This window comes from Hypanus sabinus, chromosome 2 (genome assembly GCF_030144855.1).
Source record: "Hypanus sabinus isolate sHypSab1 chromosome 2, sHypSab1.hap1, whole genome shotgun sequence".
Taxonomy (NCBI): domain Eukaryota; kingdom Metazoa; phylum Chordata; class Chondrichthyes; order Myliobatiformes; family Dasyatidae; genus Hypanus; species Hypanus sabinus.
The window spans coordinates 174,197,609-174,222,652 of NC_082707.1; the positions used below are offsets into that span (position 1 = coordinate 174,197,609).

Consider the following 25,044-nt stretch of genomic DNA (forward strand, 5'->3'; position numbering starts at 1 on the left):
CAGAGGATGAGAGGTGACCTGATAGAGGTATACAAGATAATGAGAGGCAATGATCATGTGGATAGTCAGAGGCTTTTTCCTAGGGTTGAAATGGTTGCCACAAGAAGACACAGGTTTAAGGTGCTGGGGAGTAGGTACAGAGGAGATATCAGGGGTAAGTTTTTTACTCAGAGTGGTGAGTGCGTGGAATGGGCTGCCGGCAATGGTGGTGGTGGCGGATTTGACAGGGTCTTTTTAGGGACTTTTGGATAGGTACATGGAGCTTAGAAAAATAGAGGGCTATGGGTAAGCCTAGTAATTTCTAAGGTAGGGACATGTTCGGCACAACTTTGTGGGCCGAAGGGTCTCTATTGTGCTGTAGGTTTTCTATGTTTCTATGATCTAGGATATTTAAAAGGCATATTCTATTGAAAGCCCAACCAGTTTTTCATTTTAAAATGTAGTTTGTAGCATGCCTGTTTAAAGTTAGGGTCTTCATTGCATAAAACCTGGTAACTCAACGGATTATGTATATGATGTAAGCAGCCTTTTCGATTACCTCATCCCTGAACCATTGGAGCCTTTTTTCTCCTCCAATCCTGACTTCTCATTCTGCTTTAACCATTTACATACATCCTCTGGATCTTAGTATTTCTCCTAATTTTTATCGTTGCTCCCCTATGTCTTGAAATGAAATGATTACGCAAAAGAAGTTTTATTTCTCTCATTTCCTGTCTTAGCGAAAAGACAATATTTTACTCTGACCCTTTCCCCTGTCATTGACATATCTTGGTTCTCATAAATGTTCAGTGACCTGAAATCTTAACCCTACCTTTTCTTACATGCATCTTTTGAAACTGATCTGTAAGATGATTATGGCACTGTTTTGTTGACACTCAGCAGATGTTAAGTTTTTCTTCTCCATTATAAACTTTTTTGTAAAGTTGGTGACGTGGATGGCAGGATTTCAACTTTTCAGGCCTTGGGCAATGAAAATAAGAGCAGGAATATATCATCATTCAATCTGGAGGTCATTTCACTGCATAGGTTGATCACAGCAGAGCCATATCAATTTCCCAGTGCATTAAAATATGCAGATGTAATGTGCACAAAAATTTTTAATCTGATCTGATGATAAATGTGAGGAGATGAAATTAAGTACAGCTATTGGCTAGAGTATGATTGTAGTTTGTAAAGTACAGAAAGAAGGGGTAAGTTTATTTTGCACAGAGACTGGTTGATATCTGGAATATACTGCTAGATATGGAATCAGATACCAGGGCTGCTTGTCATTTTGTAATGAAGAATTGGATGCTTGTGCATTATATAGAAATCTTAAGTTTTCGCAAAATATGTAAAATGAAATGCATGTTTAAACTTCAAGCCTCGCAATATTCCAGGAACTTAATGTACTACTTTTACTTAGGCTGCATGGAGTTCTTGACAAGCTGCGTTCTGTAACGGTTGGTAAGTAGATCCAGATTACTTCTGTTCAAAATTTAAATATTACAACATTGAATTCAACACAAATGCCTTTGTTTTCAAATTAAAATTAAACATTAAAACAACCAGAAATCATTATTTAAATATTGCATCATCAGAAATGATTTATTTTTGTGTTGCAGAACCCACCACTGTGAAGCAACAGCCAAACTACACAGATTGCAATGTATTTCCTTCAGAGAAGAGTCGAGCAGCTGTCATTGGAAGCACTGATCAAAATAGTGAAGATGTTCGTATTCTTGCTGTGTCGAGCACGCATTCTGAAAAAAATGATTCTCGTGTTACTACTAGCTCATTGCAAGAGCAGACATTGCCCAGTATCAGGTAATGGTACTATTTAAAATTCTGTTTGAGTAGCTAGCTCACAGATGATGAGATAATAGTACAAAACATTGAAATATCACTTGAAGTGTACTTAAGTAATAATAACCTGGTAAAGCCTTGCAAATAATTTAGCTGAGCAAGTACAGCTCTCAGTTTATTGTGTGAATGACATGTTAGGTAGTGTTAACAGGAGACCTAAACCTTAAAATATGGTTTTGTAGCGGTGTGCTACACGCAGCGCTGAAATAACGACACGTAGTCTGTGAGCTGCAGTTGCAAAAGTGGTTTATTCAAACCTCGCGGCCTCGCTTTAAAGCCTTCCTGTTCCCGCCCTCCCTGGGTGGGAGTGCTGTCCCGTTCTGCGCGCGGGCTTTTCCCCTTGCTGGTGAAGCAGGCTTGGCGCCCTCTTTGGGACTGGCCTCAATGCCAGCGCGTGCCACTTTGTGAGCCAGTTCGAGTGTGCTGGGAAGTGGGTCGCCACATAACCCCCCCCCCCCCAGAACCGGCGATACACCCCCTAATGTCCTCAGTTTGGGTCGGACTCTGTTTGGGAGGACTGCCTCTGTGCCGCGGTGCCTGAATCTCGACCTGCTGCGCCAAGTCCACGTGGGCCGGTTTGAGTCGGTCCACTGTGAAAACCTCCTCTTTCCTCCCAATGTCCAGTATGAATGTTGACCCGTTGTTTCTGATCACCGTAAACAGGCCCTCGTAGGGCCGCTGTAGCGGTGCCCGATGTCCGCCCCATTGCACAAAAATGAACTTACAGTTTTGCAGGTCTTTGGGTACACAGGCTGGGTTCTGCCCATGCTGTGAAGTAGGTATGGGGGCCAGGTTACCGAGCCTCTCGCGTAGTCTGCCCAGGACTGCTGCGGGTTCTTCCACTTGCCCCCTTGGGGCTGGTATGAACTCTCCTGGGACAACCAGGGGTGCGCCCTACACCAACTTGGCCGTCGAGGTGTGCAGATACTCTTTGGGCGCCGTGCGGATTCCGAGCAGGACCCAGGGAAGCTCGTCCACCCAGTTAGGCCCTTTGAGGCAGGCCATGAGAGCCAACTTCGGTGACGTGGAAACGCTCCACTAGTCTGTTCGACTGTGGGTGGTAGGCAGTTGTGTGGTGCAGCTGTGTCCCCAAAAGGCTGGCCATAGCTGACCACAGGCTGGAGGTGAACCGGGCGTCTCTGTCGGAGGTAATGCGGGCCGGTACACCAAAGCGAGATACCCAGGTGGCGATCAGTGCCCGGGCGCAAGATTCGGAGGTGGTGTCGGTGAGCGGGACTGCCTCTGGCCATCTTGTGAACCGGTCCACGATAGTCAGGAGGTGCCGTGCTCCTCGTGACACTGGGCATGGGGCCCACGATATCCACATGAATGTGGTCAAAACACTGGCGGGTGGGGTGGAACTGCTGCAGCAGGACTTTGGTGTGCCGCTGCACCTTGGCTGTTTGGCAGTGCATGCACGTTTTGGCCCATTCACTAACCTTCTTGTGGAGTCTGTGCCAAATGAACCTGTTGGCTACCTTTCGGATGGTTGACCTGATGGAGGGGTGCGCTAAGTTGTGAATGGAGTTGAAAACGCGCCGCCGCCAGGCTGCCGGGACAACGGGATGGGTTTGGCCGGTGCTGACGTCACAGAGTAGGGTCCTCTCACCTGGGCCTACGGGGAGGTCCTGGAACTGCAAACCAGAGACTGCAGTCCTGTAACTAGGGATCTCCTCTTCTGCCTGCTGTGCCTCTGCCAGTGCTTCATTGTCCACCCCCTGGGACAGGGCTTGGATGTTAGGGCGGGAGAGGGTGTCTGCCACGACATTGTTCTTTCCCGAGACATGCCGGACATCCGTTGTGTATTCGGAAATGTAGGACAGATGTCGCTGCTGGCGGGACGACCAGGGGTTGGATGCTTTCGTGAACGCAAAGGTAAGTGGTTTGTGGTCCATGAATGCGGTGAAGGGCCTACCTTCTAAGAAGTACCTGAAATGCTGGATTGTCAGGTATAGCGCCAACAGTTCCCAGTCGAAAGTACTGTATTTGAACTCGGATGGTCATAGGTGTTTGCTGAAAAACGCCAGGGGTTGCTAGCGACCCTCGATGAGTTGTTCCAGCTACTCCACCGACTGCCGTGTTAGATGCGTCCACTGTGAGGGTGGTAGGGACGTCCGTTCTGGGGTGCACTAGCATCGCGGCATTTGCCAAGGTTTTTTTGGTTTTAATGAAAGCGGCGGCGGACTCCTCGTCCCAGGTAATGTACTTGCCCTTACCCGACATCAGGGCGAATAGAGGGCGCATGATTTGGGCAGCTGAAGGGAGGAAGCGGTGGTAGAAATTCACCATACCCACAAATTCCTGAAGGCCTTTGATTGTGTTGGGTTGGGGGAAATGGCGGACTGCGTCTGCCTTGGCGGGCAGAGGGGTTGCCCCGTCTTTAGTAATCCTGTGGCCCAGGAAGTCGATGGTGTTGAGCCCGAACTGGCATTTGGCCGGGTTGATTGTCAGGCCATATTCACTCAGTCGGGCGTAGAGTTGACGGAGGTGGGACAGATGCTCCTGACAACTGCTGCTAGCTATGAGGATGTCATCCAAATAGATGAATGCGAAGTCCAGGTCGCGTCCCACCGCGTCCTTTAACCGCTGAAACATCTGTGCAGCATTCTTCAGGCCGAACGGCATGCGGAGGAACTCGAAAAGGCCAAACAGGGTGATGAGTGCCGTTTTGGGGATATTGTCCGGATGCATCGGGATTTGATGGTATCCCCAGATGAGGTCTGCCTTGGAGAAGATCCGTGCACCGTGCAGGTTTGCTGCAAAGTCCTGAATGTGCGGCACAGGGTAGCGGTCCAGTGTTGTAGCCTCGTTCAGCCTGCGGTAGTCGCCGTATGGTCTCCAGCCCCCTGTTGCTTTGGGCACCATGTGCAGGGGGGAGGCCCATGGGCTGTCAGACCACCGTATGATCCCCAGTTCCTCCATCCCCTTGAACTCCTCCTTCGCCAGTCGGAGCTTGTCCGGGGGAAGCCTTCGAGCATGGGCGTGGAGGGGTGGTGCTGTACGCCGTGTCTGGGCATGGCTGCTGTGAACTGTGGTTGCAGAACCAATGGGAAATCTGCCAGGACTCTGGTGAAGTCGTTATCGGGCATTGTGATGGAGTATAGGTGTGGGGCTGGCGACTGGGCTTCACCCAGGGAGAACGTTTGAAAGGTCTCGGCGTGGACCAGTCTCTTCCTTGGCAGGTCGACCAGTAGGCTGTGAGCTCGCAAAAAATCTTCTCCCAGGAGTGTTTGGGCTACGGCGGCCAGTGTGAAGTCCCACGTGAACCAGCTGGAGCCGAACTGTAGCCTCATCATACGGGTGCCGTAGGTCCTTACTGTGCTGCCGTTCGCGGCCCTTAGGGTTGGACCCGGTTCTCTGTTGCGGGTGTCGTAACTCGTTGGAGGTAAGACGTTGATCTTGGCTCCGGTGTCGACCAAAAAACGGTGTCCCGACTGCTTGTCCCAGACATGCAGGAGGCTATCCTGATGGCCAGCTGCTGTAGCCATCAGCGGCGGCTGGCCCTGGCGTTTCCCAGGAACTTGCAGGGCGGGCTACAGCAGTGGGCTTCTGCGCCCCACCGCTGGTGGTAGAAGCACCATTGTTCGTTGGTCTCCTCGCCCCTGCCTCTGGGGTTAGCGGGCTCTGTGGCTAGGCCTGGTCTGGTTTGCTGCTGGGAGAGTGGCCTGGTGATCTGTGCGATGGATCACTCTCCTTCTTGGCTTTCCACAGCACGTCCGCCCGGGCCGCCACCTTCCAGGGGTCGCTGAAATCCGTGTTGGACAGCAGCAGACGTATGTCCTCGGGCAGCTGCTCCAGGAACGCCTGCTCAAACATGAGGCAGGGCTTGTGACCTCCGGCCAGGGGCAGCATCTCGTTGCATCAAAGCTGACAGTGGCTTGTCCCCCAAACCATCCAGGTGCAGTAAGCGGTCAGCTCGCTCACGCCGTGAGAGTCCGAAAGTCCTTATGAGCAAGGCTTTGAATTCAGTGTATTTGCCATCCTCCAGGGGCGACTGTATGAACTCCTCAACCTGAGTGGCTGTTACCTGGTCGAGGGAGCTCACCACGTAGTAGTAATGTGTGGCATCCGAGGTTATCTGCCGAATGTGGAATTGGGCTTCTGCTTGCTGGAACCATAGGTGAGGTTGCAGCGTCCAGAAGCTTGGCAGTTTTAACGAAACTGCATGAACAGATGCGGCATCGTTCATCTCCGGTCCAAATAACGTTTGGGCCTTCGGATTCACCAATTGTAGTGGTGTGCTACACGCAGCGCTGAAATAATGACATGTAATCGGTGAGCTGCAGTTGCAAAAGAGGTTTATTCAAACCTCGCAGCCTCGCTTTAAAGCCTTCCTGTTCCCGCACTCCCCGGGCGAGAATGCTGTAGGGGGCGCGTATTCACAGTCCCGTTCCGTGCGCGGGCTTTTCCCCTTGCTGGTGAAGCAGGCTTGGTGTCCTCTTTGGGTCCGGCCTCAGTGCAGGCGCGTGCCACTTTGTGAGCTGATTTGAGTGCGCTGGGAAGTGGGTCGCCACAGTTTTATGACGGGAGAGCCATGTTTGTGTCATGTTTTCTGAGGATGTAATTAGAAAGGTAGCTAAGTAGAGACCAATATATTTCATGATTCTAGATAATCAGAAAAGTATTTGATAGCATACCATATAGAAGATCGTTCCATAAAATAAGAGCCTGTAAGATTAGGATAGCACATTAACATGTTACAATATTTGAATAAGCAGTTCAAGATTCATTTATTATCAAAGAATGTATATACTATACAGCCTTGAGATTTGCTTACTCATAAGTAGCCATGGTTGTACAATTTAGAAACACAGAAACAATGAAAACCTACTGCACGATACAGGCCCTTTGGCCCACAAAGCTGTGCTGAACATGTCCTTACCTTAGAAATTACCTAGGGTTACTCATAGCCCTTATTTTTCTGAGCTCCGTGTACCTATCCAGGAATCTCTTAAAATCAGGTATCAGCTTAAAAGACCCTACCGTAATTTATAAATTATAATTTATACAAAATAGCCAGTTAGAAAAGCAAATGTTATTCTTTATTGTTAGGTTAAGGTAAAGTAAAGAAATCTAGCTGAGGTTGTTAGAGGGTCATGATAAGACTACATTCAGAATGTGGGCCATGTTAGAAGGAGATTTTGCAGGTTCTGTAGTCTGATGCAAAGGTGCAAAGAATCATAAGTTGATTCCTGTGATGAAAGGGCTGATCTATGAAGAGTGCTCAAAGAAGCTGGATTTTCAAAAAGTGAAGTGCTTAATGAAACATGTGAGACTGAGAATTATTGACAGAGTAATTGATGGGAGTTTGTTTAGTCTCTAAAGAGTTTAGACCTAGACTGAAGACCTAGACCTAGACCTAGTTGAAGGCTGAAGGGTACTTAGGACTGAGTTGAGAAAAATATTCTTTAAGAAGAGAATTGAAATGTGATGTTCAGTTTGAGTCTGTTCACAGCTGAGACTGATAGTTTGATTACTGGATGCTCAGAGAACAAGAGAGAATGTGATCCATCATTAAAATAGTCTTGAGGAATATTGTCAGTATTATTGAATATAGTCAGTATTATTGCCTGTTACTTCTATTTTTGTGATCTTATTTGTCACTAGCTATTGAAAGGTAACTTAAAGGTTAACCTGTGTTAAGCTAAAATTATGATGGGACTTAAGAAAATGGTCCATCTTTACTTAATCCTGAGAATGAGTGTTGACGGCTTGATGGTGAAATCGTTGGATATGTATATTTGGCTTGTGTCCTTTAGTAAATGGAACCAAAATCTTCAGTGTTAATCAATTGTATAAGAAACAAATTGATTTCTGTTATCGGAATTATTTTCAATAAGATAAGGTAATCCTGTACTCCATGTGACTCTCTACCCCATAATCAGCAAGACTTCATTTTCTTTGATCGCTGCTATTGTCTTTTCCCAAATAGTGTAGTTGAATTTTTCGGCTTTTGTTTTCTGAATACTTCAGCCCTGGATCCAAAGTTTAATACTATAATCTCTTGACCATAAATAAAGGTTAATGATACAATTGTAAGAATTTTGACTTCAAACGTAAGTTAATAAAATTACTTTAACCAGATGACTTAAGTTTCTTTTTTTGTTGTGTAATACAAATTTAAATAAGAAACTTGTACATTAATTTCTGTAAGAGTGTCTCTAATGTTTTCCTTTACTATTTTTACCTTATTTTTGCCCAGAACAACTTTGGAAAGGAGTTCATCTCAGTTAACATCAGCAGTGAAGCCTTTGTCAGAACCAGTTTCCTCTGAAGCAATAATTGACATTAAACCTGAACCAGATGATCTTATAGATGGGGATCTTAACATTTTGCAGGAACTTCCATCATCTTCTAAGAAGAAGCCTGTGGTGACAGTTTCGTACAGTGTATCTTGCCCTTCATTTAATACCTCTGGGCCAGAAGAAAATGTTTCACAAGTGTACAAGACAACTGACACTAGCACTCAGCCTGTAAGAATAACTCAGAATAACGTGCAGCCATGTAAGTTAGGAGAAAGCACCTTGCATGGCTACAGACTATTAGAAAATACTGGCAACGTTTACAGATCATATGAAAGCACCTTGCAAGCTTACAACAGATTGTCGGAAAGTGGAGTACAGGTTTGCAGGTCATCAAAGTCTAACTCTGATCGATCAAGTAGAGATGTGAGTAGAAATTAAGTCATGAATGCTTGAATAAATGTAGTTTGTTCAAACCTCTGTACATATTTGACAGCCCAGTGATAACTATTAAAATTGCACCTTTGAATGTATCTTTTTTCATTTTGTTCACTTTTTAAACATTTTATATCTTTAGTATGGCACACATTTGTTGTACATCCATTTCTTCCATTATGCATTTTCTATGGATGGGTTTTCTCTCCCATTGGTTGCATGCTGCTTATTTTTGAATATTCCATATTTAATATCACCTTGTATTACAAGTTATAACATTAATTCTTTCTTAGAAACCCAAATTTGTGTAATTATATGCTTCCGTTCAATCTAAGTACTTTCAATGTAATCAATCATTTAGTTTCTCCTCATACTATTCACATAAAATATAGTGTCACACCAAATTCTTAATTCTTCTGTCGCCACAGTCTTTCCTCCGGTAATTTATTCCTCCACTTTGCCAATTCCATGTTTCCTCTTGATTCCTTAAAATACAATCAATATGACTTGTAGTTTGAACAATGGAAATAAAAATTAATGTATTATTCTGTTTTTCATGAATATCTTTCATTGATATGGCAATGTTTCTAGTTGCCTTGGAGATATATTTGCGCAATTCATACTAATTATTTGAAATTTCATTTCTAATTGGATGGCTGACAGAATAAGAAAGTTTCAGATTTTAGTGGTATTGTACAAGAACATTATTTTCACTGGTAAATATATAAAGGTCCTACTGAAGTAATGATAGCTATTTAGATTGATTACATACAGATAGGATAGTTATTTTCTGGTCAAGGAATTTTCTTTTTCTTGTATCATAGGATGAAAGCTCAAAGAAGAGAAAGGCATCAATCATTAGCTCTGTTGTTAAAGTAAACAAGACTAGTGACGGCGAAGAAGACGATGATGACTTTGGCTCAAGGACAGGAAGTCTTTCTAGTAGTATTTCTGTTCCAGTGAAACCTGAAAGAAGGTATGAGGGTAAAAAGCATTATATGCATCAATTCTAAATTTTAAGGTTTCCTTTTCAGTATGCAATTGGCATTTTTTTCCATCTGAAATGTACACAGTCTGTGCAATTTAAGTAGCAGTGTCTAATTTTTCTTTTAGGATGTGATTACTACTAGGAAGTTGATTTTATGTTCACTAAAAAAAAAGTTCATTTTTAACCTCTACTACAGTTTTTCAATATTGTTTTCTTGTAACGCAGAGCAACCTTTTGTTTTAAAATTGGGGAGACTTGATCTTCATTCCACCATTCATCCTGAATAGAGATTCATTCTGGGTTGGAACTAGGCTAAGTAGAAGTTTGCAATTCTAGTTATCGACTTGAGAGAACATAAAGTCCAATAAGATGTTGAAAAAATGAATACAAAAAATAATTCAGGAGACATTTGGCAAGCTAAACAATATCTGTAGAGAAAATAAGAAAATTACTGGCTCTGAATCCATTAGTCATTCCAGTAAGCAGGCATTTACTTGGGATCAGAATGTACAAGAAGTGAGCCTGATGGATAGACTCTACTTGTCATTCCAACAACAGTGAAGATATTTGGCCATCTAGATAGAACAAAGGTTCTATTTGATTTACACTATATATATTACCCTAAATGTCCACTGAGCTATAGTCTAAGCCATGTAGAAATGAATATCAGTTATTTGCATCACCCAAATCTATGACCTATAACATTACCTTTTAAGGATGTAATGAATTGTAGTTGGTGCAGAGGAGATTCACTGGGATACAGTATTCCCCTTCATAATCCTGGTGAATGAAGCATTTCAATCATGAAGGGAGATTGGATAAGCTGTGTTTGTTTCCCTTGGAGTGCAGTTAGCTGAGTAGGTAGCTGATATAGATATATAAAATTATGTACGCAGAAATAGTGTAGATAGGAGGAAATCTTTCCCATAACAGACAAATCTAAAACTAGAGGGCATAGTTTTAGGGAAATGGGTAAGAGGTTCAGAAAGTGTCTGGGACAGAAATTTTACACGCAGAGGGTGTTTAGAACCTGAAGTGCTCTGTCTGGAAGGGTGATGGACAGAGGTTCTCACAACACTGAAGTATCTAGATGAGCAATTGAATTGCTGAGTCATAGAAGGCTAAGGACCAAATGTGGGAAAATGGGAATAGAGTAAATATTGCTTGATAGTTGGTATGGATATGGTAGGTTAAGGGGCTGGCTTCAGTGTTGTATGACTTCTTTCCTTGAGAAAGGCAAGGATAACAGCTGTATGAATATACATCATCTGCAGGTTTCTTCAGATGATCAAGATTTATGCTGTGCTCAGCATTTTTGTGAGAAAAATTGGAGCATGTACATATATTGCTGGTGTTCTGCACAGTGGTAGTAAAGTTCTCTTTTAAAAAAATATCCTGGAAGTGATTCATTAATATAGCAGTGTATTCTAGCATAGATTTAACATAACTTGGTTGTTTAAATTTTCTTGTGAACAAAATAGTTGTGAAGTTCTATCAGGCTCCAGGAATTTCAAATGCAACTCTGTAGAACAACAGGAGGTACAATTAAAAAGGAACAGAACATGAGGGAAGATTGAGATAATAATAAAAACACAAGTAAATAGAATGATTTTACAGAATGTCAGGCAAATACCTGTTGTCATCAATTTTCCAGAAATAGCCTTTCATACAGTTATTTTAAGCCTGTATTAGGGAATCCATACCAATTCCCAGTGCTGCTTCCCTCAAGACATAAGTGATTGTTATTTTCTTTCATGTTGCCAGAATGCATGAAAAAGCTTTTTTTTTGATTCATCAATTATTCTGTGGAACTGCTTAAAGATCACACTGCATTTTCAGCTTTTAAGGGTTGTCTGCCATCTCATCTTGACCTGGTGTTGTACCCCTGGGGAATCAGATTATACCACAGGCCGTACACACAACATGCTGGAGGAATTCAGCAAATCAGGCAGCTTCTATTGTGGAGAATAAACGTTGGCTTTTCTGAGCGACACTGTTCATCAGGACTACAAAGGGAGGAAGCAGCTGCATTATAGAAAAAGTGGGAGGAGAAGTGGTATAAGCTGGCAGGTGAATGGCGAGACCTGCTCCCAAAAGGCAGATTCTACCCATTTCAATTTGATTCCCCATCTTTTCCCCCTCTCTTGGTCTCACCTATCCTTCTCCTTCCTTACCTACCCCCATCTTCTTATTCTGTCTTCTGCCCTCTTCCTTTCCAGTCCTGATGAAGGGACTGTGCTAGAAAAGTTGACTGTTTATTTCCCTCCATAGATACTGCCTGACTTGCTGAGTTCCTCCAGCATTTTGTGCATGTTGCTGAAGATTTACAGTATCTGCAGAATCTCTTGAGTTTAGAACAAACTGTATTTTGTAGCAAGCTATATATAAAAAAAAATTATGAGAACTATACACAGCCTCTTTGTTTTTCAGGCCTACTTTGCCACCTTCTAAACAAGCCAATAAGAATCTAATATTAAAAGCAATCACAGAGGCCCAAAAATCTGTAAGCAAGACCACAAGTTACCCAGCAGGTAAAGTATTGTTTTATGAATGTATGCAATCAGGATGATTTTGATTTTGTGCTATTTGACAAAATATTATAAGCAATTATAATTGATAAATATTAGCACTGGGAATTTGGAAATTGTTGGTTTTTAATTGGTATCATAATGAAAAATCCCTCTCCAGGCACCTTAAAGGATTTGTTGATTTCATTTTTACATATTCATTCCTTATCGGGCACCAAAGTATAGGCCTACTTTTAGACTCTTCCAACATTTTAAAAGCAGGACTTGTAACACCCAAGTGGCTATTCCTGATTACATTTACCTAAAAATTCAAAGTGCATATATGTCACCATATACAACTCTGAGATTCATTTTCTTGTGGGCAATCACAGAAAATACAAGAAACATAATAGAATCAATGTGTGGGAGCCATGTATCTATTTTCTGTCTGTATTGCTTTTGTGTTGCACATTTATTATGGGTAATTTGTCATGTGGGTTGGGACAGAGTAGAAGTGAAGAGTATAGTTACATATGCTTTGTAGGTCAATTTTAGTCTGGTTAGATCAAATGGTAGGCAGGGGAAATGCTACTTATTTTTATTGACCGCTAACGTCTACAACCGTTAATTTCTTACTAATGTTTAAAACCGCTTATTGTTTAAATGCACTTAAGTTCACTTAAATACTCTTGAATATACTTAGGCCACTTATTTTGTTATATCGCTGGTTTTTATTTAGTTTTTTATTGTTGTAAGATTATTAGTCTTTGCTGGTTTCGTAATAAAGGATCAAATGTACTTTCTTTGACTTGGAACTTCGTTATTTGTGGAGCGTATCATACAGTGTCAAACCCCATGCTTAGTCTCCGAATGGTCTTAGTTTGTTTTCGAGTACACCGCTACACAATGACAGAACAGCCTACAACCAATATGCAAAAAAACCCAACAAACTATGCAAATACAAAAAGAAAGTGAAAATAATAATAAATAAATAAGAAATAAATATCAGGAACATGAGATGAAGAGTCCTTGAAGGTTGTGGGAACAGTTCAGTGATGGGGCAAGTAATGTTATCCCCTCTGGTTCAAGAGCCTGATGGTCGAGGGGTGAAAATGTTGACAGCCTAATGCTCCAAATGAAATGCTTTGGCTGCTCATACTGGGCACCACAGCGGCAGAATAGATGGTTTTGCTCCTTCAAAGCTAAAGGTACCTGGATTTGATCTTGACCTTTGAATGTGTGCAGTTTTCTGCAGTCTCCTTGATCTTGTAGGTTTCTGCCAGCTGGGTCAGTTTACTCCCATATCTCAAAGATGTTCTGATAGGTTAATTGGCTACTGTAAATCAGCTATAAAGATAAGTGGCAAAATAATCAAAGGAGAATTAATGGGAATCTGAGAGAAAGTAAGAAACCTGGAAATAAGGAAGGAGAGAATAGGACTGATGGGGGTTTTGCTCTCAGGTTCCTAAGAGGTGGTAAGGCAGCTTTCTAAGTTATAATCAGTAAATGTGTTTTTATTTAAAAGAAAAGAACAAAAATGCCTATCTTGTAAATTCCATACTAGATGTGTTGTGTTAAAAGCCTAGAGTTTCATGAAAACAAAACATTCCATTTTAGTTTCACTTCCATTTTGAATGCTTTGTTATATTTTATATTGTAAAACTGAAGAAATTTGGGTTGAAACTTCATTCTTGTTTTCTACCTCGTTTCTCTGAGAGTTAAGCTATAATAATACAAAAGTATGGATAAAGTATTTGAAGAGTTAAAGAAATTAATTGCAGGTATTCTTTCTGTATAGTTGTTTCACAGAAACAGATGGTACCTGTGGCTCCTAGAACTCGGGCTGTACGTGAAAGCAGTGAAATTGAAGCAATTAATCCAGTAGACAAACCCCATCAACATGGCTTACAATTACAGATCAGTGCAGCTGAACAACCTGTACAAAAATATTACTGTAAGAACCACAATGACCTTAATGAAAACAAATCGACATCAAACCAAGAGTATAGTAATTATCTTTATTGGAAATTGATGTATATATTTTGGGAGGATAACATTGTGGTCAATGTTCTTCCTTGGCTTTTAAAATTTATACCCCTTTTATATTAATTTCTCGGTTTCTTGCACCACCCCCCCCCCCCACTTCCTCTCAGTGTTCTCTTTATTACAGCATTATAGTTGCGTGAAATCCTGCATTCTTCTCAATAATAATCTTCACTCTTTGCCCATATGGGCATTTACATTGGTACTAGGTTACACTCTATCTTTAGCAGCTGGATCACACTTGCTTCATGGAGCTTAATATCAAAATTAATTTTCAACCTTTCCAAAACTTTTCATCTTAAATTTCCTCTCTAAATCTTTCCCTTTTTCCTTATTCTACTCAATTCACTATTTTCAAACCCCTGGGAGCGCACATCTTGCACAACCTCTCATGGTCTCAGAACACATTCTGCAGAATCAGGAAAGCTCACCAACACCTCTGTTATCTGAGGAAGCTGATTATGCACATCTATACTTACGTCATTCTACAGATGCACAGTAAAGAGCATCCTAATAAGCTGCATCATTGCTTGGTACAGAAACTGCAGTGCCACAGACAGGAAGGCTCTGCATGGGGTTGTCAAATCTGCATCACTGGCTTCAGCCTACCTCATATCAAGGATACATTGGCATGCAAAAGTTTGGGCACCCCTGGTCAAAATTTCTGTTACTGTGAATAGTTAAATGAGTTGAAGATGAACTGATATCCAAAAGTCATAAGGTTAACAATGAAACATTCTTTTCAACATTTTAAGCAAGATTAGTGTATCATTTTTGTTTTGTACAATTTCAGAGTGGGGAAAAAAAAGGAAAGGAGCACCATGCAAAAGTTCGGACACTCCAAGGGATTTGAGCTTTCAGATAACTTTTACCAAGGTCTCAGACCTTAATTAGGTTGTTAAGGTAATGACTTGTTCTCAGTCATCGTTAGGAAAGACTAGGTGATGCAAATTTCAAAGCTTTATAAATACCCTGACTCCTCAAACCTTATCCCAACAATCAGCAGCCATGGGCTCCTCTAAGCAGCTGCCTAGCACTCTGAAAATTAAAATAAATGATGCGCACAAAGCAGGAGAAGACTTTAAGAAGATAGCAAAGCGTTTTCAGGTAGCCGTTTCCTCAGTTCATAATGTAATTAAGAAATGGCAGTTAACAGGAACGGTTGAGGTCTGGAAGACTAAGAAAACTTTCTGAGAGAACTGCTGTTAGGATTGCTAGAGAGGCAAATCAAAACCCCATTTGACTGCAAAAGACCTTCAGGAAGATTTAACAGACTCTGGAGTGGTGGTGCACTGTTCTACTGTGCAGCGACACCTGCACAAATATGATCCCCCGGCCTAAACATCACCAAAAATCTGTGGATAGACCTCAAAAGAGCAGTGCTTGCAAGAAGGCCCAAGAATCTCACAGAACTAGAAGCTTTTTGCAAGGAAGAATGGGTGAAAATCCTTCAAACAAGAATTGAAAGACTCACTACAGAAAGCGTTTACAAGCTGTGATACTTGCCAACGGGGCTGTTACTAAGTACTGACCATGCAGAGTGCTCAAATTTTTGCTTTGGGCCCTTTTTTGTTATCTTGAAACTGTAGAAGGTGGAAATAAAAAAGTATTCTTGCTTAAAATATTAAAGAAATGTATCATCTTTAACTTAAGCCTTTTGGAAATCAGGTCATATTTTACTCACTTAGCTATTCACAGTAACAGAAATTTTGACCAGGGGTGCCCAAACTTTTGCACACCACTGTATACAGAAGGGTGCTAGAAAATGGCCTGTAACATCATAAAAGATCCCAACCACCCTGTTCATAGTCTATTTTTTCCGCACCCATCTGAGGAGGCTACATAGCATCCATACCAGGACACCAGACTCAAAAACAGTTTCTAAGCAGTAAGGCTGATCAACACTTCCAGCTTCCCTCCGTCACTACTTTACAATTTCCTATCAGTCACCTCATATACAGAAACTTCTGTGCTCAGTGTCACTTTATGGACATACAATCAAGCTATGTATAGAAGCTATCTTATGGATATATATTTATAATGTTTTAAATTATTATTGCATTCTTTATCTTATTCGTTTTTTTTGCATCAGATCCGGAGTAACAATTAGTTTGTTCTCCTTTACACTTGTGTACTGGAAATGACATTAAACAGTCTTCAGTCTTTCTTTTGGAAGGGAATTTGCAGGAGGTAACATACTATTATGTGTGCTTTGCCCTTGTCTCACTTGCTAAAAGATATTACAGGTTTGTGAGGTACTATAGAAGCTACTGAAACAAGTAATTAAGGTGTATTTTTGTAGAAGCCTTACACCATATCAATGGTATGCAATAGTGTACAGAGTAGATGGGGTGTTAATTAATTAAGTTTGCTGCTTGTTCGTGAATGATATTGGGCTTCTTGAGTATGTTCAAGCTGCACTCAGCCTTGGAAATGAAGAGTACTCTGATATTCATACCGGACTTGTAAATGGTATAAAGTATTAGGGGTGTTGAGGAATGAGTCATTCACGGTAGGATATCAGCTGTCGACCTGCTGTTGATGTCTCAGAATTTATATCATTTGACCAGCTAACTTTCTGGTCATTGGTATCCTGTGAGATAGTGATTGTGGAGTACTTAATGGCAATGCCATTGAATGCTGAGGCTATGTGTTAGATCTGATTATTATTTACCACTTATTAGCCCATGCCCAAATGTTGCCTTGTCATGCTGCATGCATGCACAGACTGCTTCATTTTCTGAGAACTTGCAAAGGGAAACCTGGTTTTTCCATGATGGTAGGATATCATTGATGAAGCAAGTGGTGATTGTTGCCTTATGCTGGCAGAGTGAGCCCCAGAAACAGTGACCAGGATTGGGTGATTGATCTTTATTCCAGGCATCTTCCATCCACTCCTGTTCCCCTCCATAGATTTTTCCTTGTTCATTTTGTAGTTTTCTCCTTGATACCCAGTGATATAATTTAAATGCTGCCTTGTTGTCAAGAGCACTGATCTTTGGAATTCAGTTCTTTTTTCTTTATTTGGATCAGAAATATGTGGTTCTGAAGAAACCCAAATGGGGCTCATTGAAAGTGTTTTTAGTGAATCAGAACCACTTGAGTCAGATCCACTCAAGGTTTTAGGAACAACTTCTTCATTTTACCAACAGATTTCTGAACTGTCCATGAATATGACTTTGATACCCCTCTTTTGCACTATTTATTATTTTATTGTAAGTTTTTTTTGTTTTACACTGTACTGACGACGTAAAACTACAAATTTCATGACATATGTCAGTGGTAATAAATTTGATTCTGACTGATTCTTGATGGCTCTATTAACTGAGAGTAGACTGGATGGTAATTAGATTTGTCCTCTGAGTACGCCTGGAAAATTTTTTACCCTGCTAGCTAATAAAATTGTGTTATTTCAAATAGAACAAGTTAGTTATAAATATGTAGCTAGTTCTGAATAGCAGGCATTCAGTATTACAGTGGTGATTTCTTGTCTCATTGTTTTTGCTGATACCACATGAAGGAAGTCAAGTTGGCTGAATACCGGTTTCGGGATACTTGGATATGCACAATAAAGTAGGCCAAATTCAGCATGGTTTCCTTAAGGGGTAATCTTGCCTGACAACTCCATTGGAATCCTTTGAGGAAATAACATTCAGGATAGATAAAGGAGAGTCAGTGGATATTGTTTGTTTGGATTTTCAGAAGGCCTTTAACAAGGTGCTGCACATGAGGCTGCTTAACAAGAGCCCATGGTATTACGTTAAAGATACTAGCATGGATAGAAGATTGGCTGACTGACGGAGGCAAAGAGTGGGAATAAAGTAGTGGTTGACAACGTTTTTAAGCCCAAGATCCCCTACCTCGGCCTTAGTGAAAGGCAAGATCGACTGGAGATCGATTAGTTATATGCATGCGCACCAGGGCAGAAAAGACCGGAAGTAAAACCCCACAACCCAGAAGTAGAAATCATGTGTGAACACCAGGGGTACCCACCATTTTTTGCACCGCAGACCGGTTTAATATTGACAATATTTTTGCGGACCGGCTGATGGTATGGGTGGGTTGGGGGGGGTGGGTTGTTAATCACGACTGGAATACAGCAATACTCGAAGCAGGTTCCTTGTGTCCAGTCCATTCTGCAATTTAGTTTTCACGACTCTCAGCACTTAGCTTCTGTCCCGCTTGCTCACGTTTTTTCCACTCAGAAAACTCAACGGGTTTGTCTTTAAGTGCAGGGTGCTTGGACTCAAGGTACCAAAGCAGTTTTGAGGGCTTCATTGCCTCATTAGACTGCCTCCAGGCCCAAACTGCAGCCTCCCGCCTGCCAGATGCCTTGGCCGGGTGCGGCTGGTTGTGGGTGGGGTGGGAGGACAAGGTCAGGGCCCGATGTGCTGAGGCCATGGCGGTTGCAGTCCAGAGTGAGCAACCGACCGAGCGAGGAGTGCGTTAGGACATGCGCCCGCTTCTCTTGTAGGATCTATCGGCTGACAAAAGTTTGTTTCAGTAGATCGCAGCGCGGTAGCTGCTCTGATACTTACGAAACCCTGAGCCCGAATTAGGTCATCTGCAAATATTTTAGCACTGGGTTCCCCACGAACATTTGGTGTGCTATTCAGAGGCGGTGCCCATCTGTCCACACTCCAGGCCAGTAGCAACGGCACTTCCTGCCACACGAGGCCAACCAGTGATCCCTGGCGCGAGGGTGTCACTGCATTTAGGCGACTGATGACCTCGCGTGGGTTCATGTTCAGCAGAGGGCGTGACAGGGAATGAGGAAAGATGCAGCTGACTCATATTGTCTCCTCGCGGCCCGGTGGTTGGGGACCACTGAATTACACTGTGTAGTGTGGGGGAGTTATACACATGCGCACTGGGCAGAAAGAACGGAACTAAAACCCCGCAACCTGGAAACAATCTCTCAACAGTATTTGTGTATTTATTTTTCTTTTTTTTTTCGGGATCTACTGGGAAAGTCTCAAAGATTGATCAGTTGATCGCGATCGAGGGGTTGGCGACTACTAGAATAAAGGGTGCCTATCAAGTTGATAGTGACTAGTGGTGTTCTGCAGTGGTTGGTATTGGGACCGCTTCTTTTCACATTATATGTCAGCGATTTGTATGACAGAATTGATGGCTTTATGGCCAAGTTTGCAGATGATACAAAGATTACCTGCCCCTCCACCTATCTTTGTATCATCCGCAAACTTGGTCACAAAGTTTGAGGAAGTAGGGAATCTGACTGATTAGGAGAATGGGGAAAGAAGTGGCAGATGGAAAATCGTGTAGGGAAGTGTATGGTCATACAGTTTGGTAGAAGGAATGAAGACGTAGACTATTTTCTAAACGGGGAGAAAATTCAGAAGTCAAAGGTGGAAGGGGACTTGGGAGCCTCTGTGCAGGATTCCTTAAAGGTTAACTTGCAGGTTGAGTCAGTGGTAAGGAAGGGAAATGCAATGCTAACATTGATTTTGAGAGGACTATGATATAAGAGCAAGTGTGTGATGCTAAAGCTTTATAAGACATTGGTTAGATCACACGGAGTATCGTGTGCAATTTTATCTAAGAAAAGAAGTGTTGGCGTTGGAGAAGGTCCAGAGGAGGGTCACGAAAGTGCTTCCAGGAACAAAAGGGTTAATGTAAGAGGAGCCTTTGATGGCTCAAGCTCTGTATTTTCTGGAATTTTGAAGAATGAGGGGGATCTACCAAATATTGAAAAGCCTAGACAGACTGGATGTGAAGAGGATGTTTCCTGTAGTGTGAGTCTAGGATCAGAGGGTACAGCCTCCAGTGGGATATCCACTTAGAACAGAGATGAGAAGGAATTTCTTTACCCCGAGGGTGATGAATCTGTGGATTTCATTGCCATGCCTGCTTGAGGAAGCCAAGTCATTGAGTATAATTAAAGCAGAGGTTGAGCAAATGTTGGTTACTCAGGGCTTCAGTGGTTACGGGGAGAAGATAGGAGAATTGGGTTGAGAGGGATATTAAATCAGCTATGATGAAATGGCAGAGTAGACTCAATGTGCCAAATGGCCTAATTCTGTTCCTGCATCTTATGATCTTAGCCTTTGTGTAAGCTTTGTTTTTAAAAAAAAAGTTTGCATTGTTTTAGCCTTGGTTCATGTAAAATAATTGAAGCATGTTGTCATATAGCATTTTTCAGTCATTCTGCATTTGTGATTCACAGCCAACCAGGCAAGAATATTTGGAGTATGTTTTTGCATAAAGCATTAAATTTAAAAACTGATTGGAAAATGCATCATTTAAGTGTTTGTGACAGGTGCTAGAGTAGCTTGCTTGACTTTATGCTCTGCAGTGCCTTTGAAATGGATAACTTTGTTTTTTGCTATGATTGTTAACTGTTGTAAAATATAATCTCCTATGGATTCCCTAGTGCAACCAATAGAATCAAAACCTGGTGGTGATACAAGGTCGTTTATCTTAAAGAAGCCTGTATTGGAAGCAGTGGAACCCCATCTACAGGGAAAGGCTACAGTTTATGTGGAAGCTTTGTCAGCTGAACAAGATCGTATGGTGCAGTCCAAGTGAGTAAACCCTTCACGTACATCAAGAGTTAATGCTTTCACTGCAAGATTGCGTTTTTATTTTGTCTGCTTATTTATGCATTTGTTCATTCATCCACCCATTCGTTCATTTATTCGTTCATTCATCCATCCACCCATTTATTTATTTATTTATTTATTTACAGTAGGCCCTTCTGACCCCTTGAGCCATTCTTCCCAAGTAAACCTCAATTCAACCTTAGCCTACTTTACAATGACCAACTAACCTACTAACCAGTACATCTTCGGACTGTGGGTGGGAACTGGAGAAAACCCATGCATTCCATAGGGAGGAAGTAGAGACACCTTACAGCTGATGTCAGAATTTAACTCTGAACTCGGCCCTGAGCTGCAATAGTGTCATGTTAACCACTATGCAGCCATGGCATTTGATTACTTTCCATGAATCAGTTAGATTTTCATAATATTCTTCTACCTCAATGCACTGTGTAATGAACTGATCTGTATGAACAGTATGCAAGACAAGCTGTTCACTGTATCCTGGTACATATGACAAATGTTTATCTGAAGAATCTGATCAAGGTAGAATCCTAGGCTCAAGAAACATAATAGAATCAGTGAAAGACCCTAACAGGATGGACAAGCAATCAATTTGCAAAAGACAAACTGTGCAAATACAAAAGGAAAAAAAAAAGGAAATAATAATAAATAAATAAATAAGCCATAAATATCAAGAACATGAGATGAAGAGCTTTTGGAATTGAGTCCATGGCTTGTGGGAACAGTTCATTGATGGGGCGAATGAAGGTAAGTTCCAAGACTGTGCAATTTGTAGATTAACCCTGTTATCTTCCTAAGCCAGCAGTTGTTTACTTGCACGTATTGACTATCAATAAATGTAAATAAGTCCCATTCTCAAGTTCTTTTGCAGAAATTTGCACCTTTAGTTAATTGAACTGATCTTAACCTAATTTCACCAATAATAGAATTTTAGAATGCTGTGCTTCAGCAACAGGGAATTCTGTCAATACAAACTCATCTAATGGCTTAGCAAATTTATTTTAAAATGTAGATCTTTAAGTTGTTATTTCTACCCAGTGTTAAGCATTCAAATGATTAAGGTCATAATGTCACCAGCTAAACAAAGGTAACAAGCATCTGGGGATAAGACACAAGCAATTTCGCCTCCAAGATGCATACCAAGCTAACTTGGATGTACTTTCTCCCTTCGTTTATGCTCTTCTCCACATAGACTTAATGGGCCTGGATAGAGTAGATATGGAGAGGATGTTTCCTTTCTTGGGGGAGTCTAGGACCACAGGGAACAGCCTCAGAATAGAAGGATGTTGCTTTAGAACAGAGATGAGGAATTTCTTCAGCCAGGTGGTGGTGAATCTGTGGAATTCATTGCCGCAGATGGATGTGGGCATATTTAAAGTGGAGATTTATAGGTTCTTGATTAGTAAGGGTGTGAAAAGATTACAGGGACAAGGCAGGAGAATGGGGTTGTGGTGGATAATAAATCAGCCATGATGGAATGGCTAAGCAGATTTAATGGGCTGAATGGCCTAATTCTGTTGCTATCTCTTATGATCTATGGCTTAAACAAGGTGATTTGATTTCATCTTCCCAAGGGCCTTTTAAGGATGGGTATAAAGAACAGGAGTGGCTAATTACATTAAATCTAAAGTGACTCAGTAAATCAGTGACTCGGGTAGCTGAGAGACTGTAAAATATTTTAAATAATTTTTGGGCTCTTTGATAGTTGGCTTCTTTAGACAATTTATTATTCTGACAATATTGAGAGATGTTTATCATCTTTTAGCATTACTTGCTGAAATTAAGATGAAAGAAGCTTTATATTAATTACTATTTTTATATTTCCTAATAGAGATCAAACTGACTCCGAGGAATCGAGTCCTAAATTTATTGTGACACTGGATGGCATTCCAAGTCCTCCTGAATCTATTTCAGAACAAGATGAGGAGACTGAGCCAATAGAGCAAAGTGGTCTCTTACAAGAGGCTGGAAGGAAATACAAATCATCAATGCAGTCTGTTGCTCAAACATTGATTGAATCTGATGGTAATTGTCTGTTAGTATTCTTAGTTAATAATTGCACTTAAAAAAGTCTAGATTTAATTAAAAAATGTTCAGCTAATGAAGCACATTTTGTGACCTAACTATACTGTTAATTTTCTTCCCTTACATTGTAGTGGGAGACATTTTGGGGGAAGTAAACGTGCTTTCATGTTTCTGTTGTTTTTTTGTTAATGTTCTTCATTAAGCTGATCCGAGGGGTAGAAGGTTTGCTGAAGGAAGGTATTGAGCAGGTCAGGTATGTCTTCCCTGGAGTTTAGAAGAATGAGTAGATCTCATTGAAATTTACAAAATTCTTTCCATTTTTGACAGGTTGATTGCAGGAAGAGTACTTTCCTTGGCTGAGCAATCTAAAACCAAGGTTTATAGTTTCAGAATAAGTGGTAGAGGGCAGCAAATCTTTGGAAATTTCCTATGCAGTTGCTATTTAGAGCAGAGATTAATAGATTGGTTTGAAGAGCCTAAAGGCCTATAGATTCTTTTATTTTTATCGGTTCATGCTCGTGTTCCTTGTTGTAAGTTTATTCTTGCAACTTGCTTGCATGTTTTGATTTATGCAAAAACATGCAAGCAAGTAAGTGAGAAGTTAAGTTTTGAATGAGATTAAATTTATGGTGGGGAGGAGAAGGCCAGCCAAGAAAACAAGGCTTTAATTGAATGTTGTGATGGTAAAACAAAGAAATGAGCTTCAGCAGCAAAGGTCAAAGAAAACAATATTCTGAAGGAAATAGAAGTCTGTAAAAGTGTGACTTTTTCCACATTTCTTGGATTCTGGAAAAAATTTAAAAGAAATAAGTGCAACACCATAATACAAGAAGAGGAAGAGAAAAAGAGATGAATTACTAATACTTGTGAAAAAATCATAATATGATTAAGTATAATAATTCTTGGTGTAATAGGTGGGATAGTTGAGAGAAAACTAGTGAATGCAATACATTCAAATGCAGCCTCACATGCAACCTGAGATTAGCATGTAGTTTTAATTCTTAGTAGGTGTATACATTCACTGAAGGAAATGAATGCATATTCACAAGATTGATAATAGGGATGTTCCCTGAGACACTAAGAAAAGGCTGTACTGTTCTATGAGTAGAATTGATGTTTCCTTGTTGGAATATGGAAGAGTGGGACACGATCTGCTTGATAGACAGTTCTGAATGATAGGTTAATGCTGTTAGTCTGTATCCACTGGAGAGTCTATAATGAGAATCGGGATAATGGGCCAAATGTGAAATTTGTTTACTGAGAAGATTGTAAACATTGGAATTATATATCCCGGGGGGGGGGGGGTTTGATTGTTCAATCATTGATTATATTTAAATAAATTTTGAGAAACGGGGAAGGGGCTTTGGCAATAAAGTCAATGGGGTAGATGATTATGAATGATTTCATTGAATGGGATGCTGTCGCGAGGGATTCTGATACAAGAACACAAGAAATGGAAGGCGGCGGCCAAATTTGTTCTGCTCTTGTATTCAAATCCCATCGATAGTTTAAAATTGGATTCTGTTTAACTCTGTTTAATGCGGTGGTGAGAAACTCAGATGAAAGTTCATAGCTAAGGAGCTTGTGCCCAATACTAAAGGTGATATATTTTGTTTTCCAATATTTAATAATAAGTTTTTCTTGATGCTGGGTTTTTGAAAAGTACACTAACTGGATGGAAGTAATGGAGGAGCAGGAGAAAGAGTGTGCTGGGCATTGTCAACTATTAGAAGAGTCTGACCACATAGAACTATAGATAAGGGTGATAGAAGAAGGCATTGCTCTAGATATTTGGCACTGATTAGCAAAATAACAATGGAATTGAGTGAAAGGCACCTTATTTCTGCTTAGTAATGTTAATAGTTCTAGGAGAGTGGTGTGATTATCCTTTTTAAATAACGGCAGAGACAACAAAGAGATATAATTCATCTGTGAATTGTGTTTAGGCCTATTTATAGTCCTGTCTTAGAATCAAAATGTAGGTGGAATAATTTAAACAAGGTGTTAGAGAAAATATGGGAAGGAAACAAGCCTTCCAGCTCAACTGGTCTATGCTGATCACATCATCCTCCGTTAGTTCCAGTTACCGGCATTCAGCCTATAACCCCGCAAGCCCTTCCCTCCCATGTACCTATCCAAATGCCTCAAAAATTTTGCAATTGTATCCACCTCGACCACTTCCTCTGGCAACTTATTCAGGATCCTCATTACCCTCTGTGTATAGCAGTTACCTCTCTGGTCTCTTTTAAATCTCTTCATCCTTATCTTGTATCTGTGCCCTCTAGTTTTGGTCTCCCCAAACCTGAGAAAAAGATGACTTCCACTTATTTGTAACCCTTATGATTTTATAAACTTCTATGGGGTTAACTCTCATT

At 41.2% G+C, this 25,044-nt stretch overlaps 1 protein-coding gene across 1 annotated transcript in view; it reads left to right on the plus strand.

The window, feature by feature from the left end:
• Window positions 1–25,044, plus strand: part of zc3h14 (zinc finger CCCH-type containing 14) — a 68,309-nt gene that overhangs the window by 35,955 nt on the left and 7,310 nt on the right. Inside the window, exons 4-11 of the mRNA XM_059959762.1 lie at window positions 1,406–1,446; window positions 1,605–1,806; window positions 8,048–8,513; window positions 9,347–9,498; window positions 11,941–12,041; window positions 13,816–13,971; window positions 20,455–20,605; window positions 22,476–22,669. Of these exons, the coding sequence (XP_059815745.1) occupies window positions 1,406–1,446; window positions 1,605–1,806; window positions 8,048–8,513; window positions 9,347–9,498; window positions 11,941–12,041; window positions 13,816–13,971; window positions 20,455–20,605; window positions 22,476–22,669 (1,463 nt within the window). The remainder of the gene's footprint in view (window positions 1–1,405; window positions 1,447–1,604; window positions 1,807–8,047; window positions 8,514–9,346; window positions 9,499–11,940; window positions 12,042–13,815; window positions 13,972–20,454; window positions 20,606–22,475; window positions 22,670–25,044) is intronic.